The 18,832-nt window shown below is 37.9% G+C and overlaps 1 protein-coding gene across 2 annotated transcripts in view; it reads right to left on the reverse strand.

Moving 5' to 3' along the window:
- Positions 1–18,832, reverse strand: part of ASCC3 (activating signal cointegrator 1 complex subunit 3) — a 281,127-nt gene that overhangs the window by 238,860 nt on the left and 23,435 nt on the right. For both annotated transcript variants that reach the window (XM_037390923.1, XM_037390924.1), the window contains exon 4: positions 17,203–17,786. In XM_037390923.1, coding sequence (XP_037246820.1) covers positions 17,203–17,786 — 584 coding nt within the window. The remainder of the gene's footprint in view (positions 1–17,202; positions 17,787–18,832) is intronic.

Here is an 18,832-nt window from a genome sequence, read left to right on the forward strand (position 1 = left end):
CTTTGGCAATTAGAAATAATGTCAAACAGCAGCTACAAACAGCAGACTACCCCTTTGCCTTTAAAAAAGGAAGCCCTGAAGACCAATTTAAGTGTAGAAAAACTTGCTGTTACATGATTCCTTAAACTAGTATTTATCTTCAGAAGTATTCCGGGATCAGCTGTTAATGAATTTTGAAGAAAAAACCAAACCACTAAAATTAACTAATCAGTGCACTTGCCACTTTTCTTACCCATAGATATAAGAACACAGAGTTAAGAAATTCTAACTTTACCCAGCAGAAAACATATATTTGTAGAATTAGTTTCTGTGTAAGCATCAAACTATTTTGCAGTGTGTGGGAGGGTGTGGGGGTGTGTATTTCAGATACTTACAAAATAGTGGTGGTTGGTCCAGAATTATTTCCTGCAAAACAGGGCAATCTACAGGTTTTCTTAAATGACAGCAATTTTCAGATCTGACCATTTCAGGAGGGGGACTTGGCTGAGCATGGAGCTGTTCACCTCTACTCCAACACTTCTGCTATCCCAATGTGTACCAACAGCGTAAAAAGAAAAATACCAGCAAGCCAAGGAGTTAGTTCATGTTGCTTAACAGAGGCAGATAATGAAGAGCAGCAAGGGATTCTGATACCGAAACCTAATTTTATCCCAACTAGGATAATAAAGTCAGCATTTTAATATCCTCCATGAAAGGCTGCCAGGCTTCTCCAGGGAAACAGGCCAAAATGCCTTAGCCTCTGCTCACGTCAGCCAGCCCCAGGACACACACTTCAACACCCTGGGCTGCCATACGCCCACGCGGGGGAGAAGGAAACAAGGCACGTTTTTGCCTGAAACATAGCCTTTTGTATTCCTTTAGGAGCATGTCGAAAAGAAAAAAGGCTCCAGCAGAGGGAAGATTAATTTTTAGCCTAGCTTTCCAAGGAACCAAGGCCTACCAAATCACTCTGTACCTTTAGCAGCATGTGAACTAGCAAACAAATTTTAAGCCTCCTCAGTAACTTCCAGATTTGTTCAGGAACATTCAGGGCCAGTAGAGGAGACAGACCTGAACGACTGCTCTCTGTGCCTCCTGCTCTTGCCCTCAGTGCAGCTGTGGCACCAGCGGTGTCACACATGGGTGAGCCCAGCAGTGAGGCACCGGCACGGCACCTCCCTCAGCCAGCAACGCTGCGGCAGGCACCCGGTAACAGAAACCACACAACACTGCAAACCACAGGAAACCTGGCCCTGTGACTTCTGCAGCTCAAGCAGCTGCTGTTTTGGGATTATTTTTGTGGGGTTTGCCCCATTCCTGCTTTCCATAAAATGAATTGGAGGAAAGTGATTTTGTGTCTAGTTAGTAAGCCTTAACCTTTCAGGCGCCATCTGGAGAGGGGCATTTATAAGGGCATGTACTAATAGGAAAAGGGGTAATGGCTTTAAACTGAAAGAGGATAGATTTAGATTAGATATAAAAAGTTCTGTACTGTAAAGGTGGTGAGACATTGGAACAGGTTGTCTGGAGAAGCTGTGGATGCCCCATCCCTGGAAGTGTTCCAGCCCAGGCTGGATGGGGCTTTGAGCAACCTGGTCTAGTGGAAGGTGTCCCTGCCTGCAGCAGGGGAGTTGGAATTAGATGATCTTTAAGGTCCCTTCCAACCCAAACCATTCTATGATTCTGTAACTGGATTTCTTGCAGAAGCTGTAGCTCCTTATGTCTCCATGTGGATGTGACAAGAACTTCTCAGCATCAAAGAAAATAAAAAGGGAAACTTCTATCAGCTACAGACTGGCTTGGTCTAGAAAAACATCTCATAAGTTTAACGATATATCGAAACTGATTCAATAGTTATCATGAATAGATGAAGCCTCATACCACCTCAAAAGATACAACAATCTTTCAGTACAAAACTGAAGCAAAGGAGTTGACAGGAAAGAGGAAAGGTTACTGACAGGAAGGAGAGCGACCAGTTCTTAGTACCAGGATAAAGCCTACCATCTCTTGGCTCTCACTGTGGCTCTTTGATAATTTCTTAAGCTCTGTCCTCAAAACCCAGAACTCAAACACCATTCAATTTGGTTTCTTGTGAGGGGAGACAGCACGGCTCTCTTTTCACAAAAAGACAGTTTCCTGTCATCCATGGGGTTTCAACAGTCCTTGGACATCAACAGAGCTGTATACCTCTGATTTAAAAAAAGAACGCCACAACTAAAAAGAGAGAAAACCATATAAAAAAATAACTGGATTATTTTCACTATATGAAAGGGGAGCAGATAAGCTCTATGGTCAAGAAAAATGAGACCTAAGCTTTGTATTGTCTGAATACAACTTTCTTAGTAATTTTAATAAAATTACAAAGAGAAGAATATGAGCTTGAAAAGCCAGTCTCATGCCAAGTTAGAAGCTTTGATGATAAGATAAAGATAAAACACCACAGGGGGTGATCCACATATGCCTGTACTTTCCCAAAATGGGTACTGCTTTTGTGAACTAGGTAATGAGGAATAAGCTTTGTAATATGTTAATTTGTTAGGGCTAGAAAGTCCTTTTACTGAACCTAAGGAAGAGATACTTTGACACTTTAAACCAAACGTGCTTTATGAAATAAATTGCTTTGACATGAAAATATCTGAGATGGAAGGGTACACACAAACCAACTAAAAGCTAAAGTTGTAATTTCAAAATACATTAAGAAAAATGAAGATTAAGTTACATCAACATAGTATCACATCTAAAGTTTTCATGTGGTGTTGCATATACATAACAGTGAACATTTAAATTAGCGAGTTTTATGTCAAAATGGATGTTAAACAGTAGCTTTTTGAACTGTTCTGTCAAAGGAGCCTCACAATGAGAGCTAACCCACTTCTTTATTGATTTTAACCAAGAAAAAATTTCTAAGGACAGACTGAATTTTGTTTATTTTCTACTATGCAAACAACTTCATATAGTAAACTTGTGTGTGACTTAAGAGACAAACCTAACAAATTAACTTTCAGTAAACAGTTACATGGAAGTAATACAATGGCAATGGAATTCTGTCTGTCCTCAGGAAAGTTCCCTGGCAGAAGTCTGTAAATTGTTCAAAGACAAAAGAAGAGCTATACAGCATTCAGGGAGTGTTGCAGATGAAATTTAGATGTGACTTCAGGGGGGATGTAAGGAAATAATGACAGAATAAAAGTAGGAGGAATGTGAACTATTAAAAAATTACTGTGGCTATGAGCACTTCCTCTTCTTATGTCCCAGATACTTCAAAAAATACTAGATATTGCTCTTCCATGTTTTCTAAAAAATTTGTTAACTATGATATTGAAGTTTGGGATTCATAACCATTTGTAAACCGTCAAGACAAGGATCCTCAGTAAGTTTCCGAAATGTATAACTAACTTTACAATCACTAGTAGATTAGTAACAATTACTAGTGGCCTGGTTTAAGACTTAATCCAGGAGCAAAAGATTAACATTTCTAGAAGTCAGGTAAGTACTTCCCTTTCCTTCTGGATCACCAGAAGGTGACCAAAAATAGTCACCAAAAATAATCCAAATTTTCAAGTACCTTATATGTTTTTTAGGTAACATCTTAACTATCATTTCAGACTCTGTTCAATATTGCAAAAAAAGATACCAAATGAACAGTGGTTCGGTAACAATTAAAAACTGTTCTACCAACAGTAGAAAGTATGTAAACAGGTACAGGGACATAACAATACAACCTATGACAATTCCAGTTCTGAAGAGCACTGGCAATCTAGCTATGTCCTATATAAAAACAGATATTGAATATTTACTGAAATAATAATAACCTACTCTGGATTCTCAGAGTCTGCTTAAAGCCCTTACAGGCAACTAATTTCCATGTCCAAATGGAGCAATTAGGTAACTTTCAGCATCCTGGAGAACCGCTCACATGGAGTATACAATAGCTCTGTGTGTAACAGTTCTGAGAGCTGATGCTCACGCACACTTCTTTTAACAGTGAAAATTGCTTAGTTACTGCAAAAGCTATGCTACCACCGGAAACAAGCTTGCCTAAAATCTGAAAGTAACTGAGACTCTCGGTGAGATTTTTCCTCACTAGGAAGAGCAGCCAATATTTACAAAACGTTTGTTTTATGCTGCCAGTCTACCGCTATCCCCTCCCTCTCTCCGAGTGCCTTTTACCACAGGCCACAGTCCGTTGATGCATTACTCCCACACTAAATATGTTTGTACTACTGATACTTCTTCGCATCAAGCCAGACTGGCAATTATTTCTTCATATTTCATTTCCTCAGTTATCCATGCTTTATTTCACATGCTACCTTCTATATGATGGACCTCCTGTGAGCCCTTTTCCAATTATTTTTTAGCACCTCCTATATATAGTAATGATGAAGTCATCTTCTGAAACTGCTTTCCCTATCAGTAGGCAGTCTATATTAACACATTCTCCAGTTAAGATCAACTATGAGATGTAGTTCTAACATTGAAAGCATCTGGCAGTACTTACAATGAAGGTCTTTAAGGTCTTTACAATGGGATATAAACATAAGAGATGTTGATGTCTTTGAAATATGTTCAGTCCAAATAAAATTTTCTGGTTGTGCCTTTTTTGGTTTTTATTTAAGTATCTACATACCTGGGTGAATATTCTCATGTTTTCAACATCTGCATTTTTTAAAATAATGCCATTTCAAGTAGTATGTCAAGATATTTAACATTTGATTACTTTGAGTAAGGATGGTCAGTAAACTCCTTACTCTAAAATTCCAACATTCATAAGGAATGGTTTAATAACGACTTCTACATAACAAAGTATTATGTTTTTTTGCTATTCTTACACATAGCATCCAAAAACCTAATCTCCACAAACTTCTGGACTCAATAAACATTGCCAAGTAATACAAGACAGTAATGTGTAACTATGCCTATAATATTCTGTATTTATACTATATATAATATGTAGTAATACAAGATGCTGAAGCACAGAATGCTTTTGTTGCTTTTCTGCAGAGTCCATGCCTAGCTCCGGCACAGCTTTAACATGCTAAGTTTAGAGGCCTGGAGAACTTCTGCAGCATGACAAATGTACTCCTGAGACACTCAGTTTTGGCATCAAATATCCAAGATTTTCCCTTTATTAATGAATTTCTGAAAGCTGTTTCACATCTTTTGTCTCTTATGATAAATAACTACGGTAATAAATACTATAGCTCATAAAAAACAGTTCATGTTCTAAACCAAGCTAATTAGTCAGTTTTTATGACAAAAAACCCCAATGTACTATATCTTCCATTTTGAACAAAAGACTTGGAGTATGACTACCCTCTGTTCACATGAGCATTCAATTTTGTTTAATATTTCACATAATTATTACTACATCTGCTTATACCAGTTTTTCAAGACTAATAGTATAATACTAGTTAAAAAATCAGTAAAGTAGTTAACTAGTCAGTGTATAACCAAATATCCAGTTCCTCAGTGGGACAGTCTCATAAAAACACAATGACACCATAATGTTGAAGCTCTTCTAAGTGGCAAAAATTTCCCAAGCCATGTAAAAATACATGTTAGTGCAATCCTGTTTTGCAATGGTGCTATTTTACTGGCTGTGTGTGTAAAATACCAGCTATACATACACAAGTTCAGAAACCATCTCTGTAAAATAAGTTAAAAAGATAAGCACAGAGTAAGACAACTAGTAAAAAGCCAAAAAAACCTTTTGAAATCAAGTATGAATCTCCAACTTATTTTAATACTACTAGTATTTGATCCTAGAGGTTTTGTCTTTGAACTTACATGTTTAATTATTATTTCAAAATATATTCAATTTTCATATTTATTTCACTTTGGACAATCGCCAGCCATTTCACCACTGGCTTCTGTTTCTGGCCAATTTGATTTTCTCGTTCACTAACAAGCTGTACTGTTTACTTATGTCTCCATAAATTATGCTTTTTATTATATTTCAAAAAGTGTTTTCCACTATTTTTTCTAAAGATTATATGCTAATTCTGTTGGCCTCAAGTTCTGCCAAATCGCATTTTGACACCGAAGTTGTCTTTCTCCACTTAACGGCTTGAGGAAAACCATGCAGGGAAAACAGCAGCCTTGCACTGGGGCTCTCAGAGCACCTTTGGTTCTGCTTCAGCTGCATTAGAAAAACTGCAGCCGGGAGTCCTAAGCTTGAAGAGAAGAGCGACAGCTTACACAAAAACGCCAAATGCTGGCTTTGACAGGGAACAGAGAACCTTCTGGGAACAAGGAAGCACACGTAATTAGACTGATGTGCCGAGCTATTGACAAGTAAAACTGAGTTTCAAACAAACATTCATATTTGATATTTGGAAGAACTAGCATCTGCAAAGTCCAATATCCAGCATTCTACAAAGCAGCAAAATATGACACAAAGCATCAGCTTTTTTTGCTTAAGGAAAGAAAAGTCCATGCCTACTTTCACACCTGCATACTGCACTTTGCTAATGGAGAAGGTCAGCTTATATCTAGGGCAAGAGCTACCCAGCATATGCAAACAAATGCCACTTGCCCTCTGAGCCAAGCAGAAGTATTAGTCAAATACTGAGCCAGAGGCGATTGCACTGCGCACCGATAATGCAGCTTGTTTCTCTAAAGCACCTCTGTTGCAACCTGCACAGTATGTCAGAAGAAAGGTCTCAAAACTAGCACCTTTAAAACCAATTACATATTCAGATGGCTCAGAGAATCACTCTCAATACAGACCTAAGAATTACTAAACTGAATTCAGGTTTAGAAGTATGAGCTAAGTGTTTCTTAGGTCATTACATTTTTGGATACTAATAGTTAGAAATACAGGTTTTATTTGTGAAATGTAAACACAAGTTCTGACTACTCATGAAAGCAATGAGCAAGACGTAAATATAAAGAACAGTGTCTGCAGTGTGTGCTACTGACAGCACACCAAGTCGCTAGTACAAAACAAAATCTACGCATGCTTGCTTAGTCTTACTCTCAAATAATGTGATACTGCGCAGTGCTGTATATGTCCTTCCATTCATTTACCTGAAAGAGTGAATAAGTGTGTGCAGTCTGTAGGAATTCAGAAATCCTTTTGTGGCTGGTTTGCATTATGAGCTCTGAAGTATGCTCTTTCTTGTTGAACTGTATTTCAATGTAATTTCACAATGTTACATTTGTCTTAGCTTACACACTGAAAAAACCTTAAACCTTCACATAAATAATGTTAGGCTTTTAAAGGGGATGAGAAATTTGGTCATGTAAATTAAGATGCTATGTATTTTCTCGTAAAAGAATGATGACCATTACACAGATTCTTGTTTAATGCAGGAAACCAAATTTCTCTGAACAACAAATGTCCATTATTTAGAGATACTTAAATTCGGTGACCAATTTAACACATCTGAAATCAAGGTCACTTTAAAACCTAATTGAGATTACTTGCAACACAAGGACTATTTATTTCCTGTATGCTGTAATTCATTAAATGTTACACATAAGGTTAAAACTAAGTACTTAAAAGGGGTACTCCACTTACTATGAGATTCTAACAAGGAACTTACCACAAAACAAGAATTTTTTTAACTTAAAAAGAACATATTAGGGTAAGGGACAACTTACACTTGATTTTAATGCAAGAAATAAAGCATCAAAAATGAAGACTTAAATTTATACAGAATTAGTAATAGATAGAAGAGTTTTCTCAAATTACTTCTATTTATTAAATTAAAATGACAGAATCACAGAACGGTTGAGGTTGGAAGGAAACTCTAGAAATAATCTAGCGTCCAGGACTGGAGACTCCACAACCTCTTGAGCAAACCGCTCCTGTGTCTGACCACTCTCACAGTGACAATAAATATTATGTTTACATGGAATATTCTGCATTCCAGTTTATGCCCACTGTCTCTGGTCCTGCCACTGGATATCACTGAGACAAGTCTGGCTTCACCTTCTTTACTCTCTCACCATCACATCTGATCAGATCAGATCCCCCTGAGCCTTCCTTTCTCCAGGTTGAACAATCTTAGCTCTCTCAGTCTCTTCTTGTACCTCAGATGCTCCAGACCCTTCATCATCCCTACGAACCTTTGCTAGACTCAGCATGGGAATACTGGACACCACCTTACACTTTTCAGATTTTATTTCTTGATCTCACTGCTCAAAGCAATAAAATGCATAAGTGTGATGTCAATTAAGAAAGCCTAACATTTAAGTAATAACTACAAATAGTTTTCATAGCTTTACCTCTGTGCTGCTTGCATTCCTCTCCATTTTATAAGCAAAATTAAACAAGAATACCTATTAATAAAATACCATTAAAAATAAAGTCAAAAGAAACAGTGACATGCATTCCCCAGAATAAAAGGCAAGTACTGATCAGTCTAGACACACTTTCTGTCATGATCAGACTATCATGTGAAATGCAGTATCATCATTTCTTAAATATAACTTTTTCAACTTTAGGGGTCAGTGGGGCAGTGTAGGAAAGAAAGCTCTGTTCAAATAAGAGGGGGCTGCATAAGATAAAGAAAGCGATAGCAACCCAAAAACTGTGGGGGCTTTTTGAAAGATACTCATGATAGATGAAAGTGGTATTTACCCAGCCCCACAACATACTCTTTCCTTGCAGCACTGTGAAATGCTGAGGGTAGTTTTCCCCTCAACAACTCCAGCAAACACAATAGTGAACATGATCCAAGAAAATTTAAGGGGTTTTATGTCCTTTAGCAACCCATCAGATTATACAGTAACATACTACCCAATATTAATATGCATACCTAAAATTGTTTCAGCAGCCAATACTAAAAAGCAACCCACAGAGGCTTTATATGTTCTAAAAAAATTGTGCACCTTTCCATGGTATCCCTGAGATACATGATAAAAAGCTTTCTGGAGGGAAAAAAAAAATGAACTGTAATTAAAGGCAATAGGAAAAAGTTGTATTATCTGTTGACTGCTGACCTCTATAGTTTCTATTTTGATCAATTAGCAAAACCGACCAATCCTGGTTTACTGTGAATGACATGCCCTGTGACTTGCAACCTGCAGTGTGAGGCTGCTACTTCTATCGCCAAATCTGTCCACTGTGTTTTAGTTTAGACATAAAGAGATTCTATAAAAAAATCATTGCTGCAGGCTGAAGCATACACAATTTTAGAAATACAACTTAGTCTTCAAGTATCAAAAAACCACACAGAAATCCAAGTTTGTCTAACACAGGAAGACTTTATAATAAAATCTGTGAATGCCTTTTCCTTATTTAATTGCAACCATCATTTAATAACAGCTTTATATGTGAACTGCCTACTTGTAAAAAAACATGTATGCTTTCAGATGCTGGTGATGCTATACTATATTTGACTGGGTACACTGGAAAGACTTCTTAAAAGATGACTACAAAGGGGAAAAAATGAAAGAAAAAAATTCATCTCCTGTTATATATTTCTTTTATTTATCTTTACCAGTACAATTAAGCCCCACTGGTGACAAGACTTGGAGTCTGCTCAAAATGGAGAGAAGTGTACCAGAGATAGAAAACCAGACAAAAACCTGTTCAGAATGGCAAGGGCATTGCTGGGGTGTGCAGAGACACAGTTGGAACGGCAAAAGCTCAGTTCAAATTTAAATTGGCCAAACATGTAAATAAATACAAGAAAGGATCCTTCAGGTATGTAAACAAGAAGAAACAGAAGGAAAATATTGGCCTGCTGTTAAACAGAAGAGGTGAATTAGGCACCAGCAGCACTGAAAAGGCAGAGTTTCTCAACACGTTCTTAATTTCTTCACCTCTGTCTTTATCAGCGCTGTTGGGCCCCAGGCCTTGGGAATAAAAATCCAGGTTGGTGAAAACAGACCCACCATCAGTGAAGGAAGAGCTGGTACATGAGCTGTTACAGGAGCGTGACCCCTACAAATCGATGGGCCCTGGCAACAGCCATCTGAGGGTGTTAGGAGAGCTGGCTGACGGTGTTGTGAGGCCGGTCTCCTTACTCTGTGAGAAGCAGCGGAGAGTGGGGGATGCGCCACAAGACTGGAAGAAGGCTAACGTCACCCCTGTCTACAAGAAGGGCTTAGAGGAGGACCCAGGAGATTACAGGCCCATCAGTCTTACTTCAGTCCCTGGGAAAGTTACGGAACGAAACCTCCTGGGGGCTATCCCAAGTCCAATGAAGCACGTGACTAGGAAAAGCCAGCACAGATTCACCGAGGGCAAATGCCTGGTTGATATGGGGCGAGCGATGGACATTGTCCACCTGGATTTCTCCCAGGCGTTTGATTCGGTTGCCTGCAGCCGCCTCCCGGAGATCCTGACGCACTGCGATCCAGACGGGCGGCCTGTGCGGCGGGTGGGGAACTGGCCCGCAGCCCGCACCCAGCGGCTGGCGGTGAGCAGCTGCGTTTCAAACTGGCAGGCTGTCACAAGTGGGGTCCCCGGGATCGATATTGGGCCCAACGCTGTCCGATACCTTCACAGGTGGTCTGGGTGATGGGATCAAGCTTGCCGTGATGAAGATTGCCAATGATGCCAAACCAAGCGCGGAAGGGGATGCTTCGGTAGGGAGAGCCACCCTGCAGGAAGACCTGGATAGGCTGGAAGGGTGGGCTAGCAAGAACCTTATGAAGATCAACAAGGACAACATTGCAACCTGGGAAGACATAACCCAGGAGTGCAGCACAGGCTGGGATCTACGCGGCTGGGGAGCAGCTCTGTGGAAGGGGACCTGGGGGTCCCTGTGGACAGGAAGCTGGAGATGAGCGACCAGCGTGCTGCTGCGGCAAGGAGAGCTGGCAGGATGCTGGGCTGCATCAACAAGGGCATCACCAGCGCAGATCAAGAAGCCACTATCCCCCTCTACTCAGCGCTTCTCAGCCACACCTGGAATATACTGTGTTCAGTTGTGGTTCCCGCTATACAAAACGCCAGATGTGGGCAGGCTGGGGGGCGTCCAGAGGAGGGCCACAAAGATGATCGAAGGACTGAGAAGCCTGCCGTGTGAGGACAGGCTGAGAGAACTGGGTTTGTTCAGTCTTGAGAAAAGAAGGCTTAGGGGAGAGCTTATCACCGCCTTCCAGTGTTTGGAGGGCGGCTACAGAGAAGATGAAGACCTCCTTTCTACAAGGAGTCACACAGTAAAGATGAGGGGTAGTGTGTACCTGGGGAGATTCCGCTTGGACTCAAGGGGAACATTTTTCACAGTGAAAACAGTTAGCCGTTGGGACAATCTCTGCAGGAAAGTGGTGGATTCCCCAACACTGAACGCTTTTACGATCTGGCTGGACAGGGTGCTGGGCTGTCCTGTCTAGACCATGCTTTTGCCATGAAAGGTTGCACCAGATGATCCTTGAGGTCCCTTCCAACCTGGTATTCCTATGATTGTATTTACTGGTTTATATCACTACATCAGGGAATAATTTTAGTGTCTTTTGCTTTGAATTTATCCAGGCGTGTTTTCCATTCAGAGTTCCACGGACCAGGTGATTTCGCTAACTAGGTCCCTTACTGTAGCATAAATTTTCCTTTTGAAAGGGAAATTTTGACTCTTCATTATTTAATTACTGACATGTTACTTCAACGGATTTCAATTTTAAAATTCATCATAGACAATTCTGATTTTTAAAGAAAAATGGTTTTGGATATAAGGATAAGTTGGTTAAAGAATAAAGAGTATGGATGTAAAAGTGATCACATGGAAGCTAAGAACAAAATTCAGATCTCACTGTTGCAGCTTGAGTGTAAGAATCTTTCATAAATCTTCAGACACTGGCACATAAAATTGTAGGTCAGGGAGCACACACCTACAAGTGCAATTATACTGTGGATAAAAAATATAAATATGATTGCAGAAGAGTTAAAAGAATATATTTTTGAAAAAAATCACACAGGTAACTGGAAAACGGCATAAACATAGCATGGGCTTGCTATTGATACATCACTTGGTCTAACACTTCATTTATCTAGTGAATGAATAAATAGCAGTTGTTTCACATTTGGACTTCCTTTAAAGCATTGCGATTTTCCACGAGAACTTGTTAAATTCATGAAATTGGGCATTAATAGAAGAATTAAAAGTTGGCAAGGAACTGCTTGAAGAGTAAATGAAAGGAAGGGCAGAGTTTAAAAGGAATAGCATTGTCTGAAAAAAAAAAGTTACATGTGCAGTTCTTTGATGCTCATTTTCTAAAACGGTTTAAAAAAAAAAAAAAAAGGACAACTGTAGCACAGGAAAAGTTATCATAAATCAGCCCTGAATAAAGCCAGAAAGCAGATAACGAGTTCATTTTCACCACCCAGGCAACAAGACTCTGGAGCAGTCTTCACCAGAGAAATTGGGACAAACTTTCCCATAGTCCTTTATTACCGAGTCTTCCTTAGTTTAAGATACTGTATCACTGACAGAAAAGATCCTTCCCGACTCTGTGAAAGTTTGAACAGATTTTGCTCTCCTTTACTCTTCTGTACTACTTTTGCAGAAAGACTGGCGTCAGACACAGAGGAGCTTCCTGCCAGTTTGCTGAATTGACAGATTAGTTAAATTCCCCTTGTTCTTGATCCCAACAGCATTTACAGGTTTGGCCAACAAAGCACACTGGCAGACATTTGTGGTAGGATTAAGACAGGGCAACAGAAACCATGTAGATTAACCCAAGCACTGGGGGAAAAAAAAAAGTCGAAAATTATATTGCTACTAGCAACAAAGGCAGCTAAAGAAAAGTTACAGACAGAAGCCTAAGAGACAATAAAGCTCCACACAGCAGAGCCAGGGGAAAACTGTCTAAAAGCCTGTGGCTACATCAAGCATTCAGAGACACACAAACATCACACAAAAAATCCAAGTTCATGAAACAACAAAATAATCTATTAACTTCTGTTCTGAAATAAGCATGAAAAGAACGACATTTCTGTAATAAAGGTGTAACCTTCTGGCTCTAATGATGAGAATATTACTGGATGCATATTTTAAGAAATACATACAAGAAGAGGTGCTGCCCAACTCTTGACCTTCCCCCCCCCATATAAAAACCTATATTGCACAACTTGTACTTTTCCGATTTCAGGTTTACATTCATTTGAAAGGAATGTTTTTGATGCTTGAAGGATGCAACACCTTCAAATTCCACATTACTACCCTTTGGTCTCTTATGGTAGTTTTCCTTACTCAAATATTCTCAGGTGCTTATGACAAGAAGGAAGAAGCCATATCACGCTTTTTCAGTAGGAATGATGAATAATGAATTATCCTTAGAAATGAAACAAAAAGGAATGTTTTTACCACAACAACTTGCAATATAGCTGGATTGTATTTAACTGATGGAAGTCCTGGATACTATAGTTCAAGTATGTTTATATGCTAGCTTTTAATGCAGGGAGCTGGAGACAGTCAAAACTATAAAGCAGACAAAAGAAACCTAAGCAGTAAAACTCTTGTGTCTTCCTTTATAGGGAAATAAATATATCATATATAGAGGTAAGTAAACATATGTACTACTCACATAATACACAAACTACTAACAATGTAATTTTCTTGGAAGACTTCTGCTGTTTTACATCATAGCCTGGTATTCTAGTCATTTATACAGCATTTAACATTATCTTGTCTGAGAAACACCATTTAATCTAATATGCTGAATGACATTAAGGTTTCTTAATTTTATTTGGGCAAAGTCCTTTCCTTTGCCTGAGACAAACTGCACAGTTTTTCATAATCTGTGCAGTATAAATTAGATCTTAACACAATTCTCATTGCATTTCCTTTTTTTCCTCTAGTTATTTTAGCTCTATAGAAATTTCTTCCTGTTTGAAGATAAAGGGATAATGCACCTCTGCATTAGTGTAAAAATAGAGATAAGTATTTCCAAAATAAAATTCAGAAAAATTTTGCAAATTAACTATGTCAAGAGTTCACAGAAGAGACACACCCTCTGAGAACGGCAGAGGTGTAACCAAAGAGGGACTTAACCCCTCCACCTTTTTCCTAGTTTTCCTGGGATGGGTTACGTGGCAAAGTTGATAAAATACTCTCAGGTGCCTCCAGTCTTCATTATGGAAGTGCCATATACTAGAAACTGAGTACTGGAATTGGAGGAATGCACTGCATACTAAGTTTTAATAAAAAATAACAATAAAAAAGCACAACGGTTATTGAGCAAAACTCCATAGTTTGTCATCAGCTTTTTCTTCCTGTTTTTAAGTAATGGTTTTGTTACCGCATCATTACCATTTCATACTCAACAAAATCTGACATACAGTGAAATCATGCTCCAGTAGTTGTCATTTAGCTTTACTAGACTTTATGTCCCCAATGAAAAGCACGTGCCCCAAACACTAAGTTATAACTCCCTTGTCACTCCAAGCATAAGAATCAATTTTCCTCTAATTAAGAGTCACTAGTGATATACCAGATAAACAAACTGTCCCAAAGGAAGTGTGCAATGTTCTTAAACAGTGACAACAAAGAACAAAGTATTACTTTCTTCTACCTCACCAACAACTTTAAGCATAAGCTAATACAGTGGTGGAGGAAGTAGCTTATTTCACCTTGTACAGTTCATAAGTAGATAAAAACCTAAATAGGATACATGTTGTGTGTGCCTATACATATGCTACAAAAAAACCCAGGCTGTCACCTCTGAAATGATCTAAAAATGCTCATAGTTTTCATGTGATCTGGAATCTTAATAAACTTTGCTTAAAGATCAAATGAAGTTGTCTTATAGTAAATCCACTCACCTATATCCTCAACACCAGCATGTTCTTTTCCTGTTTAATAATAAACAGACAGTTCTGTCTTCCTAGACAGAAGAATAGACACAGCCACTATTTTAACATATTAATATTTTTTTTACTGATCTGGATTTTTATTTACAAAGAATTATCCTTTCATATCAATAGTTCTTTTTTTCTTGGTTTATAAAGAAAAAAACCATTTGTAGAGCATGGAGACCTCAGCATCTATGCATCACCCCAATTAATGTAAGATTTTCAGTATGCATGATCCATGATCATTCAAATACTTGTTATACCATCTCATTTGGCAAATTATGACCTAATTCTAGAAATGGGTTATCTTCAGGTTTAAAACCACCATCTGCTCTTAGTGATGCCACCAGTAAAGTTGCTGTAATAAAAAACCCAATAATGCCTAAGTGATGTTAAAATCCAAAGTCCAAAGAAATTTTCAAGTCATGACTACACTTACAGAAAGCACAATACAAATGCCACTAGCTTTTAAGAAAAGGTGATCAGGTTCAAATTAGTCTCACCCCCTTCTCAGCCCCCACATTGTGCAATGAACAATGAATTAATAAGAGTGTTGCAAGGAAAGGCAACATGGGGGCTGAAATAAGAACTGGGACAAAATGTATTTTTTTATTTCTAACAGCTCTTGAAAATCCAAAGTAAGAAACAGGTTTCAGACACTCAAGGGAAAGAATCCTTTTTTCTCTAGTAACAAGAGACAAGGATTTAATCTTGCTAAATAATCTTCCGATTACTGGAAGAGTAAATAATTTTTTCAAATTATCAAATTAAAATTCCTGTAAAGCCATCAGAACAGACATTTTACCAGAGCCAAAGGAAAGGAAGTCTTTATTGGTGATCCACATAAACTGATAGCTTGAACTGTCTGCCAACTGATTTAGCAATCCATTATAATCATACTGTTGCAAAATAAAAAAGTTACTACTTCTTGCTTCAAATGAAAGGTTTCAAACATTTCCTTTAATATTTTACAAATTCAATTTAGGATTAAGTATGCATTATGCATAAGTATGGAATTATTTCTGCATACCCTGTGACTATATCTGAAAAGTATTTTGCTGATCTAGAAAAAAAAAATTGAAATCTTTATCTCCGTACAATTATAAACTTCAGGTCCCTATGGCAAATAAAAAAAGAATGCCTTTATGTTTCATCTGACACTCAAGTTTCTTTATCCAATCTCTTTCTCCAAGATCTGTTCAGTTGTCCATTTTCACGTGTCTTCCCTCAATAAAACCACCCAAAATATGAAACTGTTTGCAGACATGCATAAAAGTGTTATTTTTCAAAATCTACTTTAATGCAGTAGAAATTATATCAGCTTCTCTTTATATTCATGTTTAGGCTCTCAAATTAGAATAAGTTTGTAAGAAAATATTCATATACAGAACACAGATCAAAGGACAGCTGAAATGTGGTCTATTGACTTTCAAATGAAACAAGACGAGGGCTTTGGGAACTGTATCACTATGCAATAGACACCAATACATAGTTATCTAAACTTAAAATGAAATATTCAGCTCTTCTATCACTTACTTTTTTGTTAAGAATAATAAAATCTACTACTGTAACGGCAAAATCCAGCAAATTTTCATTATACTGTCTTTCACAGGATTGTCTATTCCTACCATCAGTTGTATTTCTGTAGCAAATTTTCAACATTTAAAGTCTTTCTGAAGAGTCAGTTTGAGATTTAAGTATTGGATATTTTCAGGGGATGAAAGCAGAGCAAATAAGGAAAAACAAAGTAGACATAAGAGTGCACAGGAAGAAACAATAAGCAAATTGCAGGAATTCTTTCCCAACCCCATTCAAAAACAGTTCTCTTGACTAGATTAATCCAATCATCTCTCCTGCACACACCTTGAAAGCCTCTTCACCAGCCTTTAATCATGCTCTTTCCCCTTTCTACCACTATGCTTATGCTTCAACTCCAGTCTCCCAGCATCTGTTCTCTCTCCCTCAAGCTTTCTCTGCCCTTGCAATAAACCCACCCCCTGTTCTTATTGAAAGAAATGGAAGTGATGTGACAAAGTTTTAAAGTAGCACCACCTGCACAGTCCTCCAGCTTTCCTTCCAGCTACAGGAAGGCTCTGAAACTGCAGATGGAACCTGCCCAGGAAAATTAACTGATTTGTTTTCACAAGTTCTGACATTTGTATACAGTAGCTTGATTTGGCTGCTGCTTAAAAAGAAAATATGGGGAAGCTGAGCAAATGGCCAACACCCCACCCCACCCCTCCCCCCACAAACCGCATGTCTGTTATGGGGAAAAGGAGACTATTCACATGAAATTCATGCTGCTCCCATATTCTGCCCGGTAAATTAAGATGCTTCCATGTAATTTTTTTCAAGACAAAAAAAAATTAAAATATCAATGACACTTGGATAAAGTATACTGACATAATCCAGTATGAAATAGTTGTGTATTTCTGCAACTTTCAAATACATGTAGTATGGTTAATATGCTACTATACCTCATTTTGAAGTTCATCGCCACTTTTGGTAGAAGCAAGCATCTCATACAAAGTACAGCAGAGGTCTTCTGTTGTTGGTCCTCCAGGGGTACCCCCTTGAGATTCATTCAGATACTTTCCAACTTCACACCACAAAAAAGAATCATCTACTTTTTCCAAAGACTTGAGGTCGGATTTCTCTTCACAGTAATTCTGTAAGTGATTCAGCTGGTTATTCAGAAATTTGTTATAATCTAAGCTTATAATTTTCTGCGTATCAGCCTCACCATTCACGGGCAGCTCCTCAGAGTGATCCAAATCATGCATATCAAATGAAAACACTATATTTTTACCAAAGAATACCCTGTTATCACCATTTTGCTCTTCAGCCATCTGTATGAGGGCTGTAAGCTGTTCTTCAGTGAAGTAAGAAGCAATCCGACATGTGGCATTGCAAGCTGCAGTAGCAGATGATGATGGAAATGGCCCAAACATCTGCTTGATCACCTTCGTCTCATCACGGCCAACATATTCTTTCCCGTGAAATGTCTTAAAGAGAAAAACAGCTCCGCTTTCAACTGCTTCTTGTCCATTCTCAGCTCCAACTGTTAATGAAAAAAAGCAAAAAGTACCTTTATATACTTCAAACTGATTTTCTTTCATTGCCTATAACATAACTGTATTCAATTTCTTGCTGCAGTTCTCATCAACAGAGATATGAAGACCATAACAACAAGTACCAATTGTTGCAATGTACTGAATTATAAAAGGTATATGATAATAAAGCATCTGTCTTCATTATGCTTCTACTCACTAGAAATTCATATTAAGGATTACCAATGCTTTCTCATTTTTCTGAGTTAGACAAAAAACTTGCCTGAGGTCTTAAACTCATGATGGTGTATTTATGAGCTTTTTAAAGGTAACAAATTTCCACTCTGTCTCACTGTTTATTCACTACCTAATCTGAATATTCATAACAGACTAAACATACAGAACTCAGCTGGGAATTACTACATTCTTGTAGTAATTCCCAGCCGAGTTACTACAGAATGTGTGTAGAAAAATTGCCCAGAGAAATTAAAGCAAATAAATGCATGAATTTGGATTTATATCTACAAAATATCACATTATGCAAATAAAAATATATTAGAGACAAACATGAATTTACCTCTTTACACAATTATTCACAAGGGTACTCAAGGAAAACATATGCAAAACCTCCATATGATGAACCAAAATGTCACTGCTAGACAAAATTTTAAAAGTCACCAAGCATAAACTAAACAAAACCATCCAGCTCACTGGGTTTTTTTGGTTTATATGACAAGAGCATGTAGAATTTTTTTATGAAGTTTAAAAAACGTTTTTCAGTAAGTTGGATAGGTTACTCCAACATTTTTAGTAGAATATTTCTTACAAGATTGCATAATTTTAAAAACATCTTAAAAGCTTACTGTGATGATTTACAAGCTGCTGTTCTCAAGATGCCTATCTGGTCAATTCTTTACATCAAGATCAACTCATAGAACTCCAGCAAAGAACAGTGCAATTTAAGTGGTAACACTCATGATTTAATTCTTGGTATGGCTAATTCAAAAGAACTATTAAAGACAAACTATTTATTTTAAAAGGAACAATATTATTCATT

Source organism: Falco rusticolus, chromosome 6 (genome assembly GCF_015220075.1).
Source record: "Falco rusticolus isolate bFalRus1 chromosome 6, bFalRus1.pri, whole genome shotgun sequence".
Classification (NCBI taxonomy): domain Eukaryota; kingdom Metazoa; phylum Chordata; class Aves; order Falconiformes; family Falconidae; genus Falco; species Falco rusticolus.